This window comes from Manis pentadactyla, chromosome 5 (genome assembly GCF_030020395.1).
Source record: "Manis pentadactyla isolate mManPen7 chromosome 5, mManPen7.hap1, whole genome shotgun sequence".
In the NCBI taxonomy this organism is placed as follows: domain Eukaryota; kingdom Metazoa; phylum Chordata; class Mammalia; order Pholidota; family Manidae; genus Manis; species Manis pentadactyla.
In genome coordinates, this window is record NC_080023.1 from 44,259,740 (window position 1) to 44,278,429 (window position 18,690).

Genomic DNA, 18,690 nt, shown 5'->3' on the forward strand with positions numbered 1-18,690 from the left:
AACTGGATCTTAATCTGGGTCTTTGAGCCTCCAGAATGGTGAGAAAATTAATTTCAGTAGTTTAAGCCCCCCAGCATATGGTGTTTTGTTATGGCAGCCCCAGCAGTCCAATACAGCCACTGTAGCAAAGGGGAGATGAGCACAGGAGGGAGGAGAGGAACCCAAAGAGGTGGGCAGGGACGGGGCATTATTTGATTTGGCAGAACATGTAGCTAGTGCCTTGGAGGTCACTGCAATGATCTGACTTTTACTCTAAATGAAATGGGCTCCCGATGGAGAGTTTTGAGCATAGGAGTGACACGATTTACTTACATTTAACAGAATTACTCTGGCTACCATTTGAGAATAGATTGTAAGGGGAACAAGGAGTGGAAGCAGGATGCTAGTTAGGAGGCTATTACCATAATCAGTAGAGAGACAAAAGTTCTGAACCGGGACAGTAGGAATAAGGTGGTAAGAAATGGTCAGATTATGAATATACTTCTCTAACATGTTTTAATGTGAAATACAATAAACATGTATAAAAATACAGAAAACATAAATATACACCATAATAATAATTATATACACCCAGGTAGCTACCACACAGGCCAATGAATAGAATATTGCTAGGACCTCAGAAGTCTTTCACAGATAATCCCTTACCAAATGAACTCCTCTCCCTTGTAAGGGACTTGCCTTTTATAATAATCATTTCCTTGCTTTTCTTTCATGTTTTAGATCTTATTATAAGTAGAATTATACAGTGTGTACTTTTGTGTCATGACTTTTTGCTCCCAACATTATGCTTGTGAAATTCATCCATTTTGCATGGAGCTGTGTAGGGTTCATTTTAATCTTGAATATTGGGCTGTTTAAACATAGTTCACTGTATTCATCTATTTTATTGTCAGTAGACATTTGGGTTATTTCATATTTTGAATATATCATGAATGTCATTTGAATATTCTTGTCCATTTCCTGGTGCACATGTACATTTCTCCGTAATGAACACCCAGGAGTGGAATTGCAAGGTCATAGAATATGGAGTCTTCAATTTACTAGATAACACCAACCTCTTCTCCAAAGAAGTTGTACACATTTATACTGCCTCAACAGTGTTCAATGGTTCCAGTTACTCTAGAATTTTAGCACTTGGTTTTTCAGCTGCTTTAAATTTAGCCATTCTGATGCAAACTTAATTTGCAACTCCTGGATTATTAATATGATTGGTTACTTTTTTGTACATTTGTTGATAATCTCCATATTTCTTTGGGGAAGTGCCTGGTCAAGTCTTTTGCCCATTTTTCTATTGGGTTGTCTGTCTTTTTATTCACTAATTTGCAAGATACTAATCCCTTATTAGTATGTGTATATATGTGTAGCAAATACCTTTCCCTATTCCGTGCCTTGTATTTCACTCTATGGTGTCTTCTGATGAAAATAAGATTTTAATTTTACTGTTGCAGAATGCATTGATATTTTCTTCTGCTTGCTTCTTACATTTTAAAAAAAGAAAATTTCCCTACCATGGGATCAGATAGTCTCCTATGTTACCTTCAAGAAGGTAATAGGAGAAAATAGTCTCCTGTACTACCTTTTAGAAGATTTATTTTTGCTTTTTCACATTAGGTCTTTACAAAGGGGTACCATTTCCTTCTCTTTCTTCCTTTCCCTCCCCCACCCTTCTCAATCTCTGGGGTTTGCTCATTTGTCCTAGCCCCATTTATTGTGAAGTTCACCCTTTTCCCCACTGATGTATCATGCAACCTCAATCACATACATGGGAGTCTGTTTCTGGAGTGTCCATTATGCTCCATGTCTGTTTGTCTATTCCTGTTCTGCACCACAGTGACATAATTACTATTGCATATTAACTACTACGTATTACTATTACTTACAGTCTTGATATCTCACAGAACAAGTCCTTCAATCTTTTTCTTCATCTTCAAGAATACCTTGGTCATCCTTCACCCTTCCTACTTCCATATAAATGTTAGAATAGGCTCATTAAGCTCCACAAAAAGATGGAGTTTGATTAGGATTACATTTATTCCATAAATCAGTCTGTAGAGAATTGTCATCTTAACCATACAGAGTCTGCCAATTTGTGAGCTTAGTATATCTCTTAAAATATGTCTTCTTTAATATCAGTAACATTTTGTTTTCTTTGAAGAAGACTTTTACATCTTTTATTAGATTTATTCCTAAACATATAATATTTTATGTCATTGAAAATGATGTCTTTATAGTAACTGCACTAGTGAGGGTGAAGATTTAATAATATGAATTACGGTTGAATCACTGTGTTGTATATTTGAAACCAATGTAAGATTGTATGTCAATAGTACGTCAATAAAAAAATGATATCTTTGAAGCATTTATTTTCCATTTGTTGCTGGGAAATAGAAATGATCAATATTTATAAATTGGATTTTGTATCCAGCAACCTTACCAAACTCTCCTATTAATTTTAATATCTTATCTGTAGACTCTATTGGAGTTTCATATTATCTTCAAATAATGAGTTTGTTTCTTATGTTGCATCCTTAGACCTTTTCTTTGAGCTGGCTAAGACCTTCAGTAAAGCACTGATCCCAAAGGTGATTAATTTTGAACTTATATTTTGAAGGTAAAGCCAACAGGATATGCTGATGGATTGTATTTAGTCTGTGAGAGAAAGATAGGAATCAAAGATGAGTTCAAGATTTATGGCCTGAACAACTGGAAGAACGGCATTGTCATTTACTATAGCAAGCCCAGAGTTGGTCATTATACAGTGCTGGTAGGTACGTGAAGAAAGACAAAAACTGACTGGTACTTATTGGCAATGATCTCTTGGCAGAGTTTTTTGCCTGGTTTTCCACTTTTGAAATAACTCACTCCAGGAAGGATTTAAACATTAACAAATGGTCTCAGTCAGGTTTGACTTGTGGCTTGCTATTAAGCCACTGCCCTCCACAGGGGACTTGTCTGAAAATGAGCTCTACACTCTGAATAAAATCCAAACCAGAAAACATGGAAAATTTTTCACACACAGACAGTCATGCACACACCCATGTATCCTGTTTTGCAATCTTTCCCCAGGTCAGATAATTACAAGAGAACTTCCCTCCCAGAACACCTGGCCTCTGCAATGCACTTACAAATAGCTTGTCTAGAAAGGCCAGCTGCATTTTTGGGGGTTAACCTTATGCTTTGGATTGTTGAAGTCACATTAAACTATCCACCCAGTTTCCTGATGTTTAGGGTACACATGTAAGTTACCTCATTGGGGTAAGGGTGATAAGCCAGCCACCGGTCCCCTCACCTACCACTCACCAGCCACCCAATCTCAAGAGTGTAAGTTCCAAAAGGTAGCAATATTGTCCTAGTTATCCATAGTGGTGCTTGTCATATAAAAGGCATACTGTATTTTGGAATTGACATTTAAAGCCTTTTTAAAAAAATACCTAAAAGAGTTAAATTTTCATTTATTGTAACTGAAAATCAATATTGTTTAAAATTGATGAGTTACAAGATAGTATTGTCACTACATGGAGGAAAATATCAGAAGAAACAGCTGGTAGAGTTAAAAATTTTGCCTCTAGGGAGTGGAACTCTTCTAGGGAAAAGAATGGACTTTTGATTTTTTTCAATACAATTTTTAACACTTTCACTTTGTTATTTGCAATTGCCTTGATGATTTTCTGCTTTACATATCTAAATTATGTATGGTCCCAACATCGTAGTACAACTATTCACTTTTGTGCATGACCTGCCTTCTTTATCGATACCGACACACATTCACATTTATATAGTTGTTTGCAGTCACAGCTATGTATTTTAAAGTCAGCTATTTTTCACCTAACCTACTGTTTCATCTATCATAAACAGCCTTCCGTGTTTTTACAATCTTCACAATTCTCCTGTTAAAAGCTGCGTGATATTCCATGTGGTATTGTACCATAATTTAGTTAAATACCGTAAGTGGAACATTCAGGGTTGTTTCCATTTTTGCTATTGAAAAAAGAGCTGCAAGACAGACTTGCAGGCACGCGGTCTTGCTCGTTTCACTTCTTTTAATCATATTGTTGAGTCACATAATGGGCTTCGTCTAGACATCCCAGCAGCAGATTAGGGACAAAGCGCGACGGGACAGCACCAGCTCAGGGAACACACCCGGAATATCGCGCGGCTGGGCGGGGCCCCGCAGGAGGCGTGGCCGAACACGCCCCGCCCCTGCACCGCGCCGCGTCACCGACGTCGCACTTGGACAAGAAGGGCGCGCGCGGCGCGGTGGCCGCTCCTGCGCGGGTTCGTTGAGTGGGCTCCGAGAGCGCGGAAGTCGGGCGCACGGGCCATGGGTTCCTGGGCGGGGGCCGAGCTCTCGGCGCTGACCCCGCTGCGAGCTCTGTGGCTCACGCTGGCCGCTGTCTTCCTGCTCACCCTGCTGTTGCAGCTCGTGCCTCCCGGCCTGCTCCCGAGCTGCGCACTCTTCCAGGACCTGATCCGCTATGGGAAAACCAAGCATTCTGGGCCGCCGCGCCCGGCCGCCTGTCGGGCCTTTGATGTCCCCAAGAGGTAACCGCGCCCCGGGTGTGAGCCCGGGTTGCCAAGGCGCGGAGAGCCCGGGGCGCCCCGCTCGGCAGCCGGCAGGGGGCAGCAGAGGCGGGCGCGGGGCCGGGCCGCGGGGACCGGGCCAAGCAGGCCCAGGCGGGTTTCCCGGCGCGGCGTTGACTGCGCCGGCAGCCGGGCTCTGCCCGCGTCCGCTGGTGGCCCTGGGGGCCGAATGCCCCGAGGAAAACTAGCCTCGCGCACTAGCGAGGGCACAGAGCCATGAACTTGTGGCCGAACTGGCAGCGGCCAGCGCTTCTGAATTTAGGCCAGGTCAACGGGTAAAAGTCTGCTGTGGCCCCAAATTGTCCTGTCATCCCCTGCAATTCAGAGATTCACAGTCTAACTTAAGGTCGCCGGAACTCACTTGAAGAAATGAAAGCGGGCTAGCCCTTCGTGCCTCCGTTTTCCCTATTTGTCTTCCCGACCCCGCACAGGACAAAGGATGCCACCTCCTTCGGCCACACTGACCCTCCTACCCTTCACCTCGGCAGGTGCCCTGGAGAAAGGCCCAAGGTGGCACATTTTAGGCAAGCCTGTTACCAAAACTCCATTTGATTTGAAGTAGTTTTCATAACCAAGTTCAACGACAGATTACATCGTTGGAGCTTAAATAGAATTCTTTCAGAAATTGTAGGACTTGTTAGTTTTATTTTATTTTTTTTGAAGTCAGAACATGGCTGGGAAAAGTCAGCCAATCCCTTCTAGATGTAAGAATATAGCAGTGTCTTTTCTATCTTTAAGATGCATCTAAGGCATTTAGGAACGAATCTGGAGGAATGTGGGGCGTCTCATTTATTGAAACACCTGAGTTATTGCTCAAACCTCTCATAGGCATGCCCCAGGGTCCGCAGACAAGAAGTATAACTTGGCTTCTGAAATGTAGATAACCCCCAACTTTTGTCTGTTGGAGAAAAGATTCATCGGGTGTTAACACTGAGAAGGAAGAACTAGGCCTTTCTGAGGAATGGTAAAGGGAAAAGGAAGAAGTATTGAGGACAAATTAGTTAAACCTTGTTTTTCTTGGAGGCTCTTTTTAAACCAAAATTATCTGGCATCCTATTTATAATCAAGTTTTATGGTGGTACTTCCTGTTCTATCTTTATAGCGATGGTATTCCTAGATTGTCTCTTTCTTTTAATGTTACAAAGTGAAGAAAAAAAATTCTTAGTGTAAATTCTAACAATTTATTTTCTGAATTTTGAAAAAGGTGTTAGTAACCCTGGATTAAAGGACACATTTCATTTCATCCCCTTCACTTGCCTGTTTCTCTGGCTGCCCTACCCCAGCTGTTAGTACCCAAGATTGTTATATGACAGCCAAGAAACAGACTTGGTATCTTTCCCATTTTCATTACTACAACAATTGGTACTCTTTAGGCTTCCTGTAATTTCTACTTTATTGTGAAATAATTTATGCCCCTCCTTCTTCCAGAATTCTAGAGTGGAACCTCCCATAGTAGTCCAGTGATGTTTTGTTTTCTAAGTTTAAACAAACATTTCTTTTAGTATTGGAGAAGATACAGCAAATCCAGGCCAGTAAATAGAGGCAAGTATGCCTACATACTATTCTGCAATATTTTACCTGGTACAAATTCAGTAGTACTCTAAAAGTGAAATGAGCCGGTTATTTTTACACTTAGAAATAGGCAGCTGTAAATCACATTTCGGCACCTAAAATGGTGATTGGGCAATTTTTGTTTGGTATTATTTTTTCATAGGAAGCAAGAATAAAACTTGAAATCAATTCATGAGATGTTTGATTCCATTACCCCTGTCTGGTAGGTTTTTTTAAATTAAGGTGATGTTGCTTTTCTTACTTTGTTTCAGGCTCCTAAAAGAGTTTTGATTTCCCAGAAAGTCTGAATAATGAAGTAACTTGAAACATGAGTCATGATGTATAGTGTATGTGAAAGTACTTGTTTTTAAAATTTCAAAATGGTATCAGATGTTGCACTGACTCAGCTCTGGAGGCAGAGAGAGCCATCCAGCCTTTCTGGGATAAGTTCAAGGGTCCTAACCAGAGGCCCAGGGGATCTGTGGATAGAATTCAGGGCAAACTTGTATTGGAAAAAACTTACATCTTTATTTTACTAATCTCTAGATGAAATTCAGAATTTCTTTAATGACAAGTGTAATCAACAAACCACAGTGGAATTAGCAGTACTGACAATTTTGTGCCAGCGTTTTTTTGTTAAGGTATCACTGATATACATACACTCTTATGAAGAGTTCACATGAAAAAACATTGTGGCTACTACATTCGCCCATATTATCAAGTCCCGCCCATACCCCATTGAAGTCATTGTCCACCAGTGTAGTAAGATTGTGCCAGTGTTTTTTAATCTTACATTAAAACTATTGAAGAGAACTCAAAACAATATTGTCACCACTATAAGAATACTGCAGTTATTCTCCACTAGATCTTGTTATTTGACACATTAACTAAGAAGCACATATATTACTATATCAAAATGGTTTTTTAATAGTTGGGTTATCTATATTTCAGTATTACTGGTTTCCTTTATAATCCCTTTCTATTTTATGCTTATAGTAATATTTTTGAGGAGGGCCTATAGCCGTCAGACTGCCAAAGGAGTGCGTGGAAGAAAAATATTAAGCCCTGCTCTAGTCCATAAATTTCCTATGCATTTACATTTGTCTTGTTTGTTACCATATCCCTGGATCACTGCCTGGCAAATAATATTTCAAAATCAAATCAATATGTTTGACTGAATTTTTTAAAAGAAAAGGTTTTAGGTTTAATTGGTTTTCTGATTAACTTGATCACTTACTCTGAGAATGACTTTGCATGAGGTACCTTCTCTTTCATTAATTATTTAACCAGTGTTTATAGTGTACTTACTATGTGCCAGGAGCTATTCTAGGCTCCTTGGAGATTTTGTTCTTGTAAGACAGACAGTAAATATGTAAACAATTCTTATAAAACAAGACAATTTCAGTAGGTAATAAGTGCTTCAGAGGAAATCTAGCAGGTTTACCTGATCCTGAGCAAGATAGGAGTGGCCATGGCAGGAATGGAGATAGTGGCAGTGACAGCACTAGAAAGGGTGGTCTGGGAGGGGTGAGGTAGGAGATAAGTCACTGCAGGAAGCAGGGCTGGCCCACCAGAGCCTTACAGGCCATGGTGGACATCAGATTTTATTCTTAGTGTATGGGAAACCATTGGTGGCTTTAGGATGAGGAAGGAGGCGTGACATATGTGATTTATGTTTTGACAGGATGATGCCATTGCATATGGGAAACTGGATAAGAGGTTGGTACAGTAGTCCAGGCAAGAAGTTGTGGTAGGATTAGAGTGTTAGCATAATATGCCTGCTTGTCATATAGGTGGTGATGATATTAAAGCACTTACACAGGGACAGGCACCTAGTCAGAACTCAGTAAACATTAGTTCCCTTCCTTAGTTAACCCTGTCACTCCCGTAACTGGGCCTGGCATCAGTTCTGGAAATCAGCAAATAGGTATTAAATCAGATCACTCCTCCTGGCTCAAAACCCTCCAGTGGCTTCCAACTCACAGGAAGAGCCCAAGACCTTCTTCAGCCTTGTCACCACTTCACTGACTTTGTCTTCTCTAGTGTGCCCCCCTGTGGTTCCAGGCCAGTGCCCTTGGCCTCTCTGTAGTCCTGTCTCCCACCATGGCGGCCTTTGGACTGCCTGTTGCTTCTACTCGGAAGGCTGTATCCCCAAGTAGCCACATGGTGTATGCCCTCACTTCCTATAATTTTACTCAAAGTTTACCTTCTCAATGAAGCCTCCCAGTCCACCCTGTTTAATAAAAGTATAATGAATGCTAAGATCCCCAGTATCCCTTCTCTTCCTGGCCCTAGTTTTCTCAGTAACATTACCACCTACTGACAAAAAATTTATTTTTGTATGTCCATGAGTATAAGGTCCATGACAGCAGGAATTGCTGTCTGTTCTTTACTGTATCCCCAAAGCCCAGAGCAGTGCCTGGTGTGTAATAAGCACTAAAATGTTTGTTAAAGGAGTGTTTGGTTAGTGCCAAGCCCTGTGTTAGCATAAGGATCATCTTATCCCATGGGCTTGGAAAACAGTGCTACAGTTATGCAATGTGCCAGGGAATCAAAAAAAGAGAGTGTCTACATCAGAACAAGTGGAATTTTCAGATCTGTTCTTGGAGGCTATAGCTGGGTCTTTTTAAAAAGCAAGAGATGGATAAAGAGTAGAATGTGTATCTTATAGAGGGAAATCAGGCAAGAAAAACAAGAGATAGAATATACAAAACCTAGGAGTAAGAAAAACTGCCTCTGAATCAAAAACACCGTGGCACAAGTAGGGCACAGCAAGATGTGGCTTAGCAGCTTAACAAACATATTTGAGTGATTTGTTTAACTTAAGGCTTGGTATAAATTGGTACATGTAACGTAAGGCCAGAAAAGCAGGTTCAGACAAATCTAGATGGCATGAATAGGAGTGCAGTGGTATGATTTTAACTTGAGAGGCAGCAGGGCTGAGTCTAGAGCCAAACGCTGCTCCTTACTGGGTGACCTTAGGTAATTGACTTGACATCTCCGAGTCTTAATTTTCTCATCTGCCACATGAAGGTAATGACAATAAACTCAACAGGATTTCCACCTAGTTACCAGAGGCATTTTTTTTACTCAAAAATGAGTGCTATGAATGAACAATGCTCTGTGTCTGTGTGTGTGTGTGTGTGTGTGTGTGTGTGTGTGTGTGTGGTAAAATACACATGACAACATTGTCATGTATATTTTTTTGAGTGTATGTCTTTGTGGCTTTAAATACATTCACATTGTTGTGTACCGTCACCACCTTCCATCTCCAGAACTTGTCCATCAGTCAGAGGGATTTTTAAAACATGAATTATTACTTTACGTCACTCTGCTCAAATGGCTCATCATACATAGTAAAAGCCAGTGTCCTTCAAGACCCTGTAGCATCTGCCCTTCCCGCCTCACTGCCAACCTATCTCCACACTGATGTCCTTTATTATTCCTCAGGGTCTTTGGGGTTCCTCTTCCTAGAAAATTCTTCCCTTCCCTCTGAAATGACAAGGATTACTCATTCTAACCAAATGTTACTTCCAAAGAGGCCATCCTTGATCACTCATCCAGAAGGGTGTCCCCCTGCACCTCTCTGCCCCCTCACCGAGCATCATGCCAAATGTCTACAGTTTCATTTGTTGACCAACCCCTGAAAGGTAAATTTCATCAAGGCCAGCTTCTTGAACATTGCCTGGCATGTTCTAAGGTCTCAATGAGTAATTTTGAAAAAATGGAGTAGGTAAAGTGGCTGGCCCAGAAGTTGTTACCCAGGAGCCAGCCCCACCCCTGTCCGTGGGAGCCTGCAGAGCAAGGTGCTGACTCTCAGCTATGCTTCCATGGCTCAGACCATATATGGGCTCAGTTCTGGGAAGTGTGTCTTAAAGGAAGACCCTGGAAGGCAACCAAAGTCCAGCGGCCATGTGGGGTGGAATTGACACTGATTCATGAACTTTTGAGATTGGAGAAGGTCAGAATCAGGAATAGGAGAGTTCAGAGAGGGCAGAGTCAGTAGTAGGATTTGTAACAGTAATTCACAGAATTTAGTGCATTGTTATGGAATGATCAGATTAGATCAGTGTCAGACTGGGTTGTGGGCATGGTCTGGGGAACCGCAAGTTCTGGCACAAGCATATTCTAGATCATGCAGTAAAGGAGCCATGAAATTCGTGTTTAATCTTCTTAACTCCAGGTCTTCTTACTTCTTCACAGACCAATGAGACAAGAGGGAGAGGACTTAATACATAAGTGGTGCACTAAAGACCAGGGAAGGCCAGTCACCTCCAGGCACCCAGCAGAGCCAGAAAGATTATGAATGATTTGAATAGAGAAAAAGAGTGGAGGTGTAAGGTCTCAAAAAGAAGCATGTTAGGCCTTTGAGCCTCACACTAGGTGATTTCATTTCAGCAAACATCTTTCACATTAAATTAACATGGCTGATTTCAATCTTTATTGGCTTTGTCATTTTATTTGCATCTCATTTGCAATGATGTTGATTGTGCAGACACCGTACTTTATGAGATCTATAACCATCAGAAGTAATACCTAGTTTTATGAGTTAATATTTGTCTTGTTATTATAAAAGCAATTTAGGTTAACACAATTTAGAGAAACACTAGAATCAGAACACCTTTAAGGTTTCTTGCAGGTCTGAGAGCCTGTGATTGTGCAAATCTTATGTAACACTTGTATGGCTATTGCAGCAATATTTCTCAGGGTTTAGAAATCTTTCACAGATTTGGCTTGTGTTAGCACAATCTAGGTTCTCTGCCAAGGCCTGGGCCCCCTATTTTGGAACTTGAGCCCAATCCTGTTTCCCAGAGATAAGAGCAATTGCTAAGTGACCATCAATCTAAGTTTAACAAGGTCAGTCATGTTCTTGTTCACCTTAGGAGGCCTCTTTTTCTATGGTTTAACTGGTCCAGTCATTTGAAAGGACATATAAAAAATCTGAATGCCCGCAGGATTCAGGTTCTATTAAAGAGCAAAACTATACTTGGGAAGGGGGAGAAGAGGCTGGAGAAACTAAAAATAGTTTTCCTGCATAATGCTTTAAAGTGGGTCTCCTCTGATTTTTACCAAACTGGTGTTGCCTTTGCAGGTATTTTTCTCACTTCTATATCCTCTCAGTGCTGTGGAATGGCTTCCTACTTTGGCGCCTGACTCAGGCTGTGTTCCTGGGAGCACCTTTTCCAAGCTGGCTTCATGGTTTGCTCAGAATTCTTGGGGCTGCACAGTTCCAAGGTAATGCCTCCCCTGGCTTGTCACAACTGGTCACATCATGTTCCTCTTTCCTGCTTCAGGGAGCCCTTCTCAGTATTTCATAGCCACTCTGGGCTCCTCAGCCAGGCTTTGGGAGCGGAGGGTGAGGGCAAGAAGCATTCAGCATTCTCTGCGGGGCTCAGAGCCAGTGGCCCGAGGCATGTCCCCAGGTCCTTGTCAGCGATGCAGGCAGAGTCAGGAGTGTGCTCTTCATCCCTGACTTGGACAGGGCTCACTGTCCTCCCTCTGATCGTTTCAGTACTGTTGACAAATTTGTACCAAAGTCTTTACACTTCAGGAAAAAGGCTTTTAGGATCCCTGGAGTTTGCCTTGAAACATTTATGACTTATATTGCCGCAACCAGAATGATGTCTCAGAACTCCAGATTTTGATAGAAAATTACTTCCTGATCACTCTTAATCATTTTTGATCATTAAAAATATGTTACACTGTAATAAGTCTTTGATTATATAATAAAATTGACTGTAAATTGTTTTTGACCAGATGAGAACAAAATAGCCTTTAAATTTGCTAGCTCTGCCTTGGATAAAGGATACAAAGAACAATTAAAAATAAGGAATTGAGGGTGAAAACCATAAAGTAGCTTCAGTTAATAACAGGCACTGGGTGAGGGGCAGAGTTAGATACAAATTGTTCTGGTGCTATCTCTGTCCTTCCAGCAGCCAAACTACTGGCTCCCTAGGAACAATTCTTTTTTATATAACCAGAGGAACTTACTGCAAAAAAGATGACATTCAGAAGGGAAAACTTGTGCAAATTCCATGTGGGAGGGGAGGGTTCCATCAGCAAATCCCACTTCACCCATTAAAACTTCATCTCTTTATTTGTTTATTCTGGGACTGGCTGGGCTTCTGGTATTTGGAGGGTTGGTTGTGAGGAGTTTTATTTGGTTATTTGTTTTAACCTGCTACTAAAGAGTTAAAACTAGGTTTTACAATTTTTTAAATACAAAAACAGGCAAAACTAATCTGTGCTGATTGAAGTGTCCCTAAGGGCTTACTTGGGAGGGTGGAGAGGTAGAGGGCATGCCTGGAAGGGAACATGAGGGACTGCTGGGGTTCTGTTTCTTGCTCTCGGTACTAGTTATATGGGTGGGATGGGTAGGTTTCATTTATAAAAGTCTATTAAGCTGTATCCATATTGTATCCTTATAATGGGTATATGTGTGTAGTATTTTTTTTAATGTAGGTTTTATTCATTTTAAAAACCATCATTTCTTCTGACTTCTTTTGGGGCGGAAGGGTGAGAGGCAGGTAGGAAAGCAGATCTCAAGGCTCACAGTTCCTTAAAAGCATTTTTTTTTTAATACAGAAGTATATAATATGAAAAAAATATTTTTTAATATGGAAAGATTCCACTCAGTGGGTTCTCCATTCCAAAGTCTTCCAGACCATCATCAGGCTAGTAGTGCCAGGGACCAGAGACCCACAGATCCACGGTTCTGAGTGTACAGACCCCTTTACAGTGTTGTCCACATAATATGAAAGGCTTTCACATGACAAAGCATAGTCAAGAGACCTGAATTCGTCCCAGCTCTGTCACTAGCTGGGACCTGTGTAACCTTGAGCCAAATACTTTGACTTCACTTGGCCCACTTCCCGATAGCCAGAAAAAGGGAAGGTATTAGATTAGATGATACCTAGGGCCCCTTCCTAGCACTCCTCTTGTTTAACAGTCTGTTGAACAGTAAGGAAGAACATAACGGATTAATCTCAGAAAGAGAGAGGCTGAATGTGTTGCATTCTGAATCGTAGGGGGTGAGCTGGCGCTGTCTGCCTTCTTAGTGTTAGTATTTCTGTGGCTACACAGCTTGCGAAGACTCTTCGAGTGCTTCTATGTGAGTGTCTTCTCCAATGCTGTGATTCACGTCGTGCAGTACTGTTTTGGACTTACCTACTACGTCCTAGTTGGCCTAACTGTGCTGAGCCAAGTGCCAATGGATGGCAGGGATGGTAAGTGGTCCCTGGGGTCTGTTAGTGAGTCACTGGGAATGGAACACACTTCAGGCAAAGTGCTCCACCAAGCATATGGAAGTTTGAAAGTAGGAGACCTGCCCCACCTACTTGAATTTGAGGAGTTTGGCTTCTGATAGTAGCTTTAAAAGTCAACTTGACCAAGGGTGTATACATTAACCACAACTGCTAAAACTGAAAGGCACCAACTAGCAGTTATGTCTTCAGTAAAGATAGCAAAGTACAAAGTATTCAGGAGGCTCAATTTAAGGATAAAGGAATGGGGTTTTGATTTTCTTCAGTGGGACTGAAGTCAGTGAACTCTTGTGGAGTAAGTCTGGAAAGAAAGAGGGAGTGTGGTCAAGAGTTGGACAGGAAGCAGGGGAGCACGCAAAAAAAAGAAAAAGTCAGCAGGACGCCTCTCCACCCTTCTGACTGGTGCATGCGTGGAGGGATGAAGGGTGAGCGTGGGGTAGGGGAAGTTGAGGAACAGGATTAAATCACTCTCCATTACATTGTTCTGTTTTCTTTTCTCCAGATAACCCTCTATCTCTACCTGAAATTATCTTGGTAATTTATTTTCTACTTGTTTCTGTCTCTCTCTTGCCACTATATATGACATGGGTTTATCAAAGTATTCATTTTGATAAGTTCATGGGGCATGAGATCTTGCCTGAGTTATTCACTGCTTTATCCCGTGAGAGATGCCAAGCTCCGTAGTCACTCAGTAACTAATGAGTAAATGACTAGTACACAGATTAGACGCTCAGTAAATATGAGCCTTCCACCTGCCTCCCCTTTCCCACATTATAATTCCAACTTACTCTTACAAATCTTTTTTCTCTCTTAGGTAATTGCTCTGTGTTTAAAATAGGTGACAGCAGTGAAGTGAACTCTCAGACACTTGCTTCAACCTTTAATCCTATAGTGACTTGTTCTTAAAGTGCTCCAATATAAAACTATTTTCTATATTTTGTTTATTTTTAACTGACAAAATATACCTTTTCATTAACTGGCTAAACCTAGTAAACATTAAGCATCTATAGTAGATTATTTATATAGAGCAATTTTTCAAAAGAAATCAACACAGGTAGACTTCCTTGGTGGACTCTCATTAGTCATAAGCTGTCATCAACTAACTCCTGCCTCCAAAGGACCCACGTGGAGTAGATCCTTGGTTCTCTTAGCTGAGTCAACTTTGTAGACTCTCTCTCGGCTCCAGAGCCCCAGAGTCCTCCGCTTTGTCCTTAGGCTATTTTGTTTCTTCAGTCAGTCAAGTCAGACTAACCTGACTACTTCCTGCTGATCAGAGGGAAGTCCCGAATTTGCTTTTTCTAATGCTGATTCTTAGAAGACTTGCATTCTTCCCATCTTTCTGGTAGCTGGAAAAGATAAGATGGAAAAATAGTTTCTCTCTAATCAGAAAGGAATACTGTTTTGTCTTCCGTCTGGAGGTTCACATTTCTCCTCTTTTTGAGAAACCCCACCCTAGCCTTTACTTCCAGTGCTTCTCTTCCCTGGTCAGAGTGAGTCAAGTCAGCATTCTCCACGCAGGGGCTCTGTAACCGTGGCTTAGCAGAGTAGCTCAGTTAGATTCTTTGAGGAAGTGTTTTCCTAACTGTAGACGGAAAAAAGACATAAAACCATGCTTAGAAATAGAAACGTAAAGTAGTCTCACCATATGAGTAGGAGAGAGAACTGACCTTTGTGCTCAAAGCACTTGAAGAAAGAAGAAAATGTGTCTCAACGTGGAATTCTTTGCCAGGGGCCACTAAAGCTGCCCTTGGCTGAGAGCCTATCTCCACCATCCACGAGGATGCTGTTGTCCTCTCTGTACTTGGGAAGTTATATTAGGATAATCTCCCAGTTAAGAGGAGCAGATAAGTGGATAATTGTATTCTATTGACAGAATGATTTTTTAATCATCGCTGAAATTTTGCAGAGTTGGCTAGTAAGATCATTCTTATTTCTGTAGTCTATGTGATAGGGAGAAATCTCTTGATGCAAGCTCGTTGGTTCCACATCCTCGGAATGATGATGTTCATCTGGTCTTCTGCCCATCAGTATCAGTGCCACGTCATTCTCGGCAATCTCAGGAAAAATAAAGCAGGTGAGAGCTTTTAGGGCCACTGCATATAGATTTCAGCCCTCAGGAGTGAGTTCTCTGTGTTCCTTCACTCTTTTCCTCCTGCTCTAATCTGCTGAATGGTCTATCAAATACTCATTTTTTGATGAACCACCCCTCTAGGTCTTAATCTTCCCCTCTGTGAAATGAGTGTCTTACTGAGAGATCTCTCTGGCCCCTCCTATTCTATTGATTCTATTCTGTGCCCACATTTGAGGACATGCACTACATGTCTGTGTCTAACCAGCATGTGGGCACTAGTGTTACCATGCTGAGTTAGTAATATTCCAGTGAAAGCAAAAAAACCTTGACTTTTTAGTTAGCTTGTGTTGACTTATCACAGGTATAGATTTTATTAGGCTTTCTGAAATATTAAAAATGGAATAGTACTATTAACACTTACCAAGTGCTTATTTTGTTCTGGGCCCTATTCTGAGTGCAGATTCATAGTCCTCGCTTGAGGTGGGTGTAGTCTGAGCCTTGTTTTACAGATGAGGAAACAGAGACACTGGGGGGTTAATGTAATGTTACACAGCTTTGTAAGTGATTGAGCCAGAATTTGAACTTGTGCAGCCTGACTCTGGAATCTGAGTTCTTAATTACTAGCTTGGAGAATTAGAGAAATGAGCTTTTGTTCATGCTTATTTACAGCTAATAGTGTTACCCAAGCATGTGATTTTTTGAGATGTAGTAGATTGACAAGGGAAGTGTGACAGGATGGTTCACACACAGGTGTCTAGTTTTCTAAATCAGTCTTTGTATATTACTTGGGGAATGAAGTGATAAAACTTTGTTTTCACCACTTCGTATGGTCAGAAAATCTTCTTTTTTTATTTCAGGAGTCGTCATTCACTGTAACCACCGAATACCTTTTGGAGACTGGTTTGAATACGTTTCTTCCCCTAACTACTTAGCAGAGCTGATGATCTACATTTCCATGGCTGTCACCTTTGGATTCTACAACTTAACTTGGTGGCTGGTGGTGACATATGTCTTCTTTAGCCAGGCCCTGTCTGCTTACTTCAGCCACAAATTCTACAAAAGCAAATTTGTCTCCTACCCAAAGCATAGGAGAGCTTTCCTACCATTTCTATTTTGAGATAACCTCAGTCATAAAGAATGCAAATCAGGTAATAGGTGTGATTCCTAAGGACAACCAAAACTACAGACCAAAGTACAGCTTCTGCAGAAATGTTTGAAACTCCGTTCCATTTTTATACCCCAAAGTCTTTACTGAATGGGCAAAGCATTACCCCTCAAGAAAATTAATCTTCAAAGAAGAAATATTCTAGCAGACCTAGGAGTGATGTGTCTGCTTTCTGAGGTACTTTATAAAACCAACCAACTGCTAAAGAGTGCATGAGACTTCTCCAAGCTACTTCAAAAGCAAACTAACCAAGCATACATGAACAACTTTGAACATACACACATATACACAAAGGAAGAGAGGAGATCATCTGCCCTTGATGTTAGGGACAAATTAACTAGACTACATAAATGCAGTATACACAAGCTCAGTAACTGTTGCATCTCAGTAAAAGCAGAATAGCCTTTGAAAATAACAATATATGATTTCACACCAACAGATTCAGGGAAAAATCAGTTTGTTGCAGTTAGTTTATACTTTTCACACATTACCACAAAGACTTCCAGTTGTGTAACCATTAATAGTAATTTTCACTCACCTCCCACATTATAGCCTAACAATGTTGAAACCTCTTTTATTTATAATCCTTTGACATTTCTTTCAAGGGAGTACCTTAAAAAGTGAAAACATCTGAAAATAAAGTATTTTTATATTTATGCTTAAAAAGCCTTCATGAATGGAATTGACTTGCACTCCAGCTGGAGAGTACTATAGCCTCGTATTGGATTATTGTCTGCCTTAGTTTATTTTAATTAATTGAATCTGAAAGTATTTAGGAATAAAGTTGACACTTAAAATAGCATATGTTAAAGAAAATACCCATGATTAAATCAAAGGGAAATAATTGCATGGTGTGAAAGAAAAAATCTGGAAAAAAATACTATAGCCTGAGCAACACAGGAAAAAATTGCACATGTGTGTAACGTAAGGTTTACTGGTTAATTGTGGTGTTAACTTTATTGCTTTTATATAGATGTCATACTCTAAGGTACTAAAGTTCTGCACTAATATGTACCTTGCTGTGGGAAGAAGAACATCATTATTAACCAGACCCATATCAAATGCACAGTCTAAGAATGTCCTCCCCACCCCCATCCCTGGAGTAGTGAACAGAAGCTATTAAATTGAGATTCTTTTTAAACTTTCAATATATGCATATCAAAGCACATTCTAAAGTTGTTAAAGTGATTCTTCTGTAGCATTTTCTCATCAAATGCCACTTCAATCACTTGCCTAGTCTATTCAAATATATGACATATATGACATTTATTTTATTTATCACTTAGAATTGCCATCCTCAGGGCCCAGCCTCAGGGACAGAACTTTCTACACTGGAAATACGAATCATATTGTAGTTTGTTTTTAATTTCCACACAAATGGGATGAATAATTTTTCATAGCAAATTATTTGCGGGGAAAATGTATTTTGCTTTAGCATGCAATTTTATATCTAGATTAGACTAGGAATTTAACAGATGTTCTGGAATTTTACTGTACTTTTAAGTAAAATAATGAGCGTGCCCTGTGAAGAACCCTATTAGGGGCTGTGAGGAAGTGATCCACGTCCCCCCTGTCCTTGTTCCCACTTCCCACTGTCCTTGCTGTCCCTCACACTCATTTTCATGTCTACTCTCCCTTTCCTTTCCTCCCCCCAGGCCTGCATTTCTAGGTGGAGATGAAAGAGGTAGTGTTCTCCCTGGAGGGGTTCAGAGCAGAATAGAGCACCTGCAGGGACAGCACCGTAGAGTCTGCAAATTCCTCACGTGGGCAATCCAGAAATAGGGTGGGGTCAAGCGTCTTGATTTTCCTGCTGGTTTAGTTGAAAAGCCCTAATCTTTCGTGCTCAGTTACTATTAAATTAGGGGAAATGATATGAAACTACCTCATTAACCATCCATGGATTCCCTGGATTAACTACAGATTTATGAAAGTGTGCTGAAAATAGCCTTTGTTTCTTTAATTCTCTAAATTGTAGCTCATCCTCTATACTAACATTTGCTTTCAGTAAGCATGGATTATTTTGTCTCCACAAAGCTGTGTTCTGTGTTATATTTTTAATT

At 40.7% G+C, this 18,690-nt stretch overlaps 1 protein-coding gene across 4 annotated transcripts; it reads left to right on the forward strand.

Annotated features, from left to right (window-relative positions):
- The first annotated feature begins 4,200 nt into the window (after window positions 1-4,200).
- Window positions 4,201-17,798, forward strand: SRD5A3 (steroid 5 alpha-reductase 3). 4 transcript variants are annotated; one of them, XM_036895164.2, is made up of 5 exons: window positions 4,206-4,542; window positions 11,254-11,367; window positions 13,216-13,358; window positions 15,334-15,468; window positions 16,323-17,798. In XM_036895164.2, exons 1-5 carry the CDS (start codon window positions 4,322-4,324, stop codon window positions 16,580-16,582), a joined length of 873 nt encoding a protein of 290 aa, XP_036751059.2. In that variant the 5' UTR covers window positions 4,206-4,321; the 3' UTR covers window positions 16,583-17,798. The 4 variants fall into 4 exon arrangements, with proteins under 4 accessions (XP_057358216.1, XP_036751059.2, XP_036751058.2 ...); XM_036895163.2 differs by having other exon boundaries at window positions 4,207-4,542; window positions 11,225-11,367; window positions 13,161-13,358; XM_036895165.2 differs by having other exon boundaries at window positions 4,288-4,542; window positions 13,161-13,358.
- The last annotated feature ends 892 nt before the right edge of the window (window positions 17,799-18,690 follow it).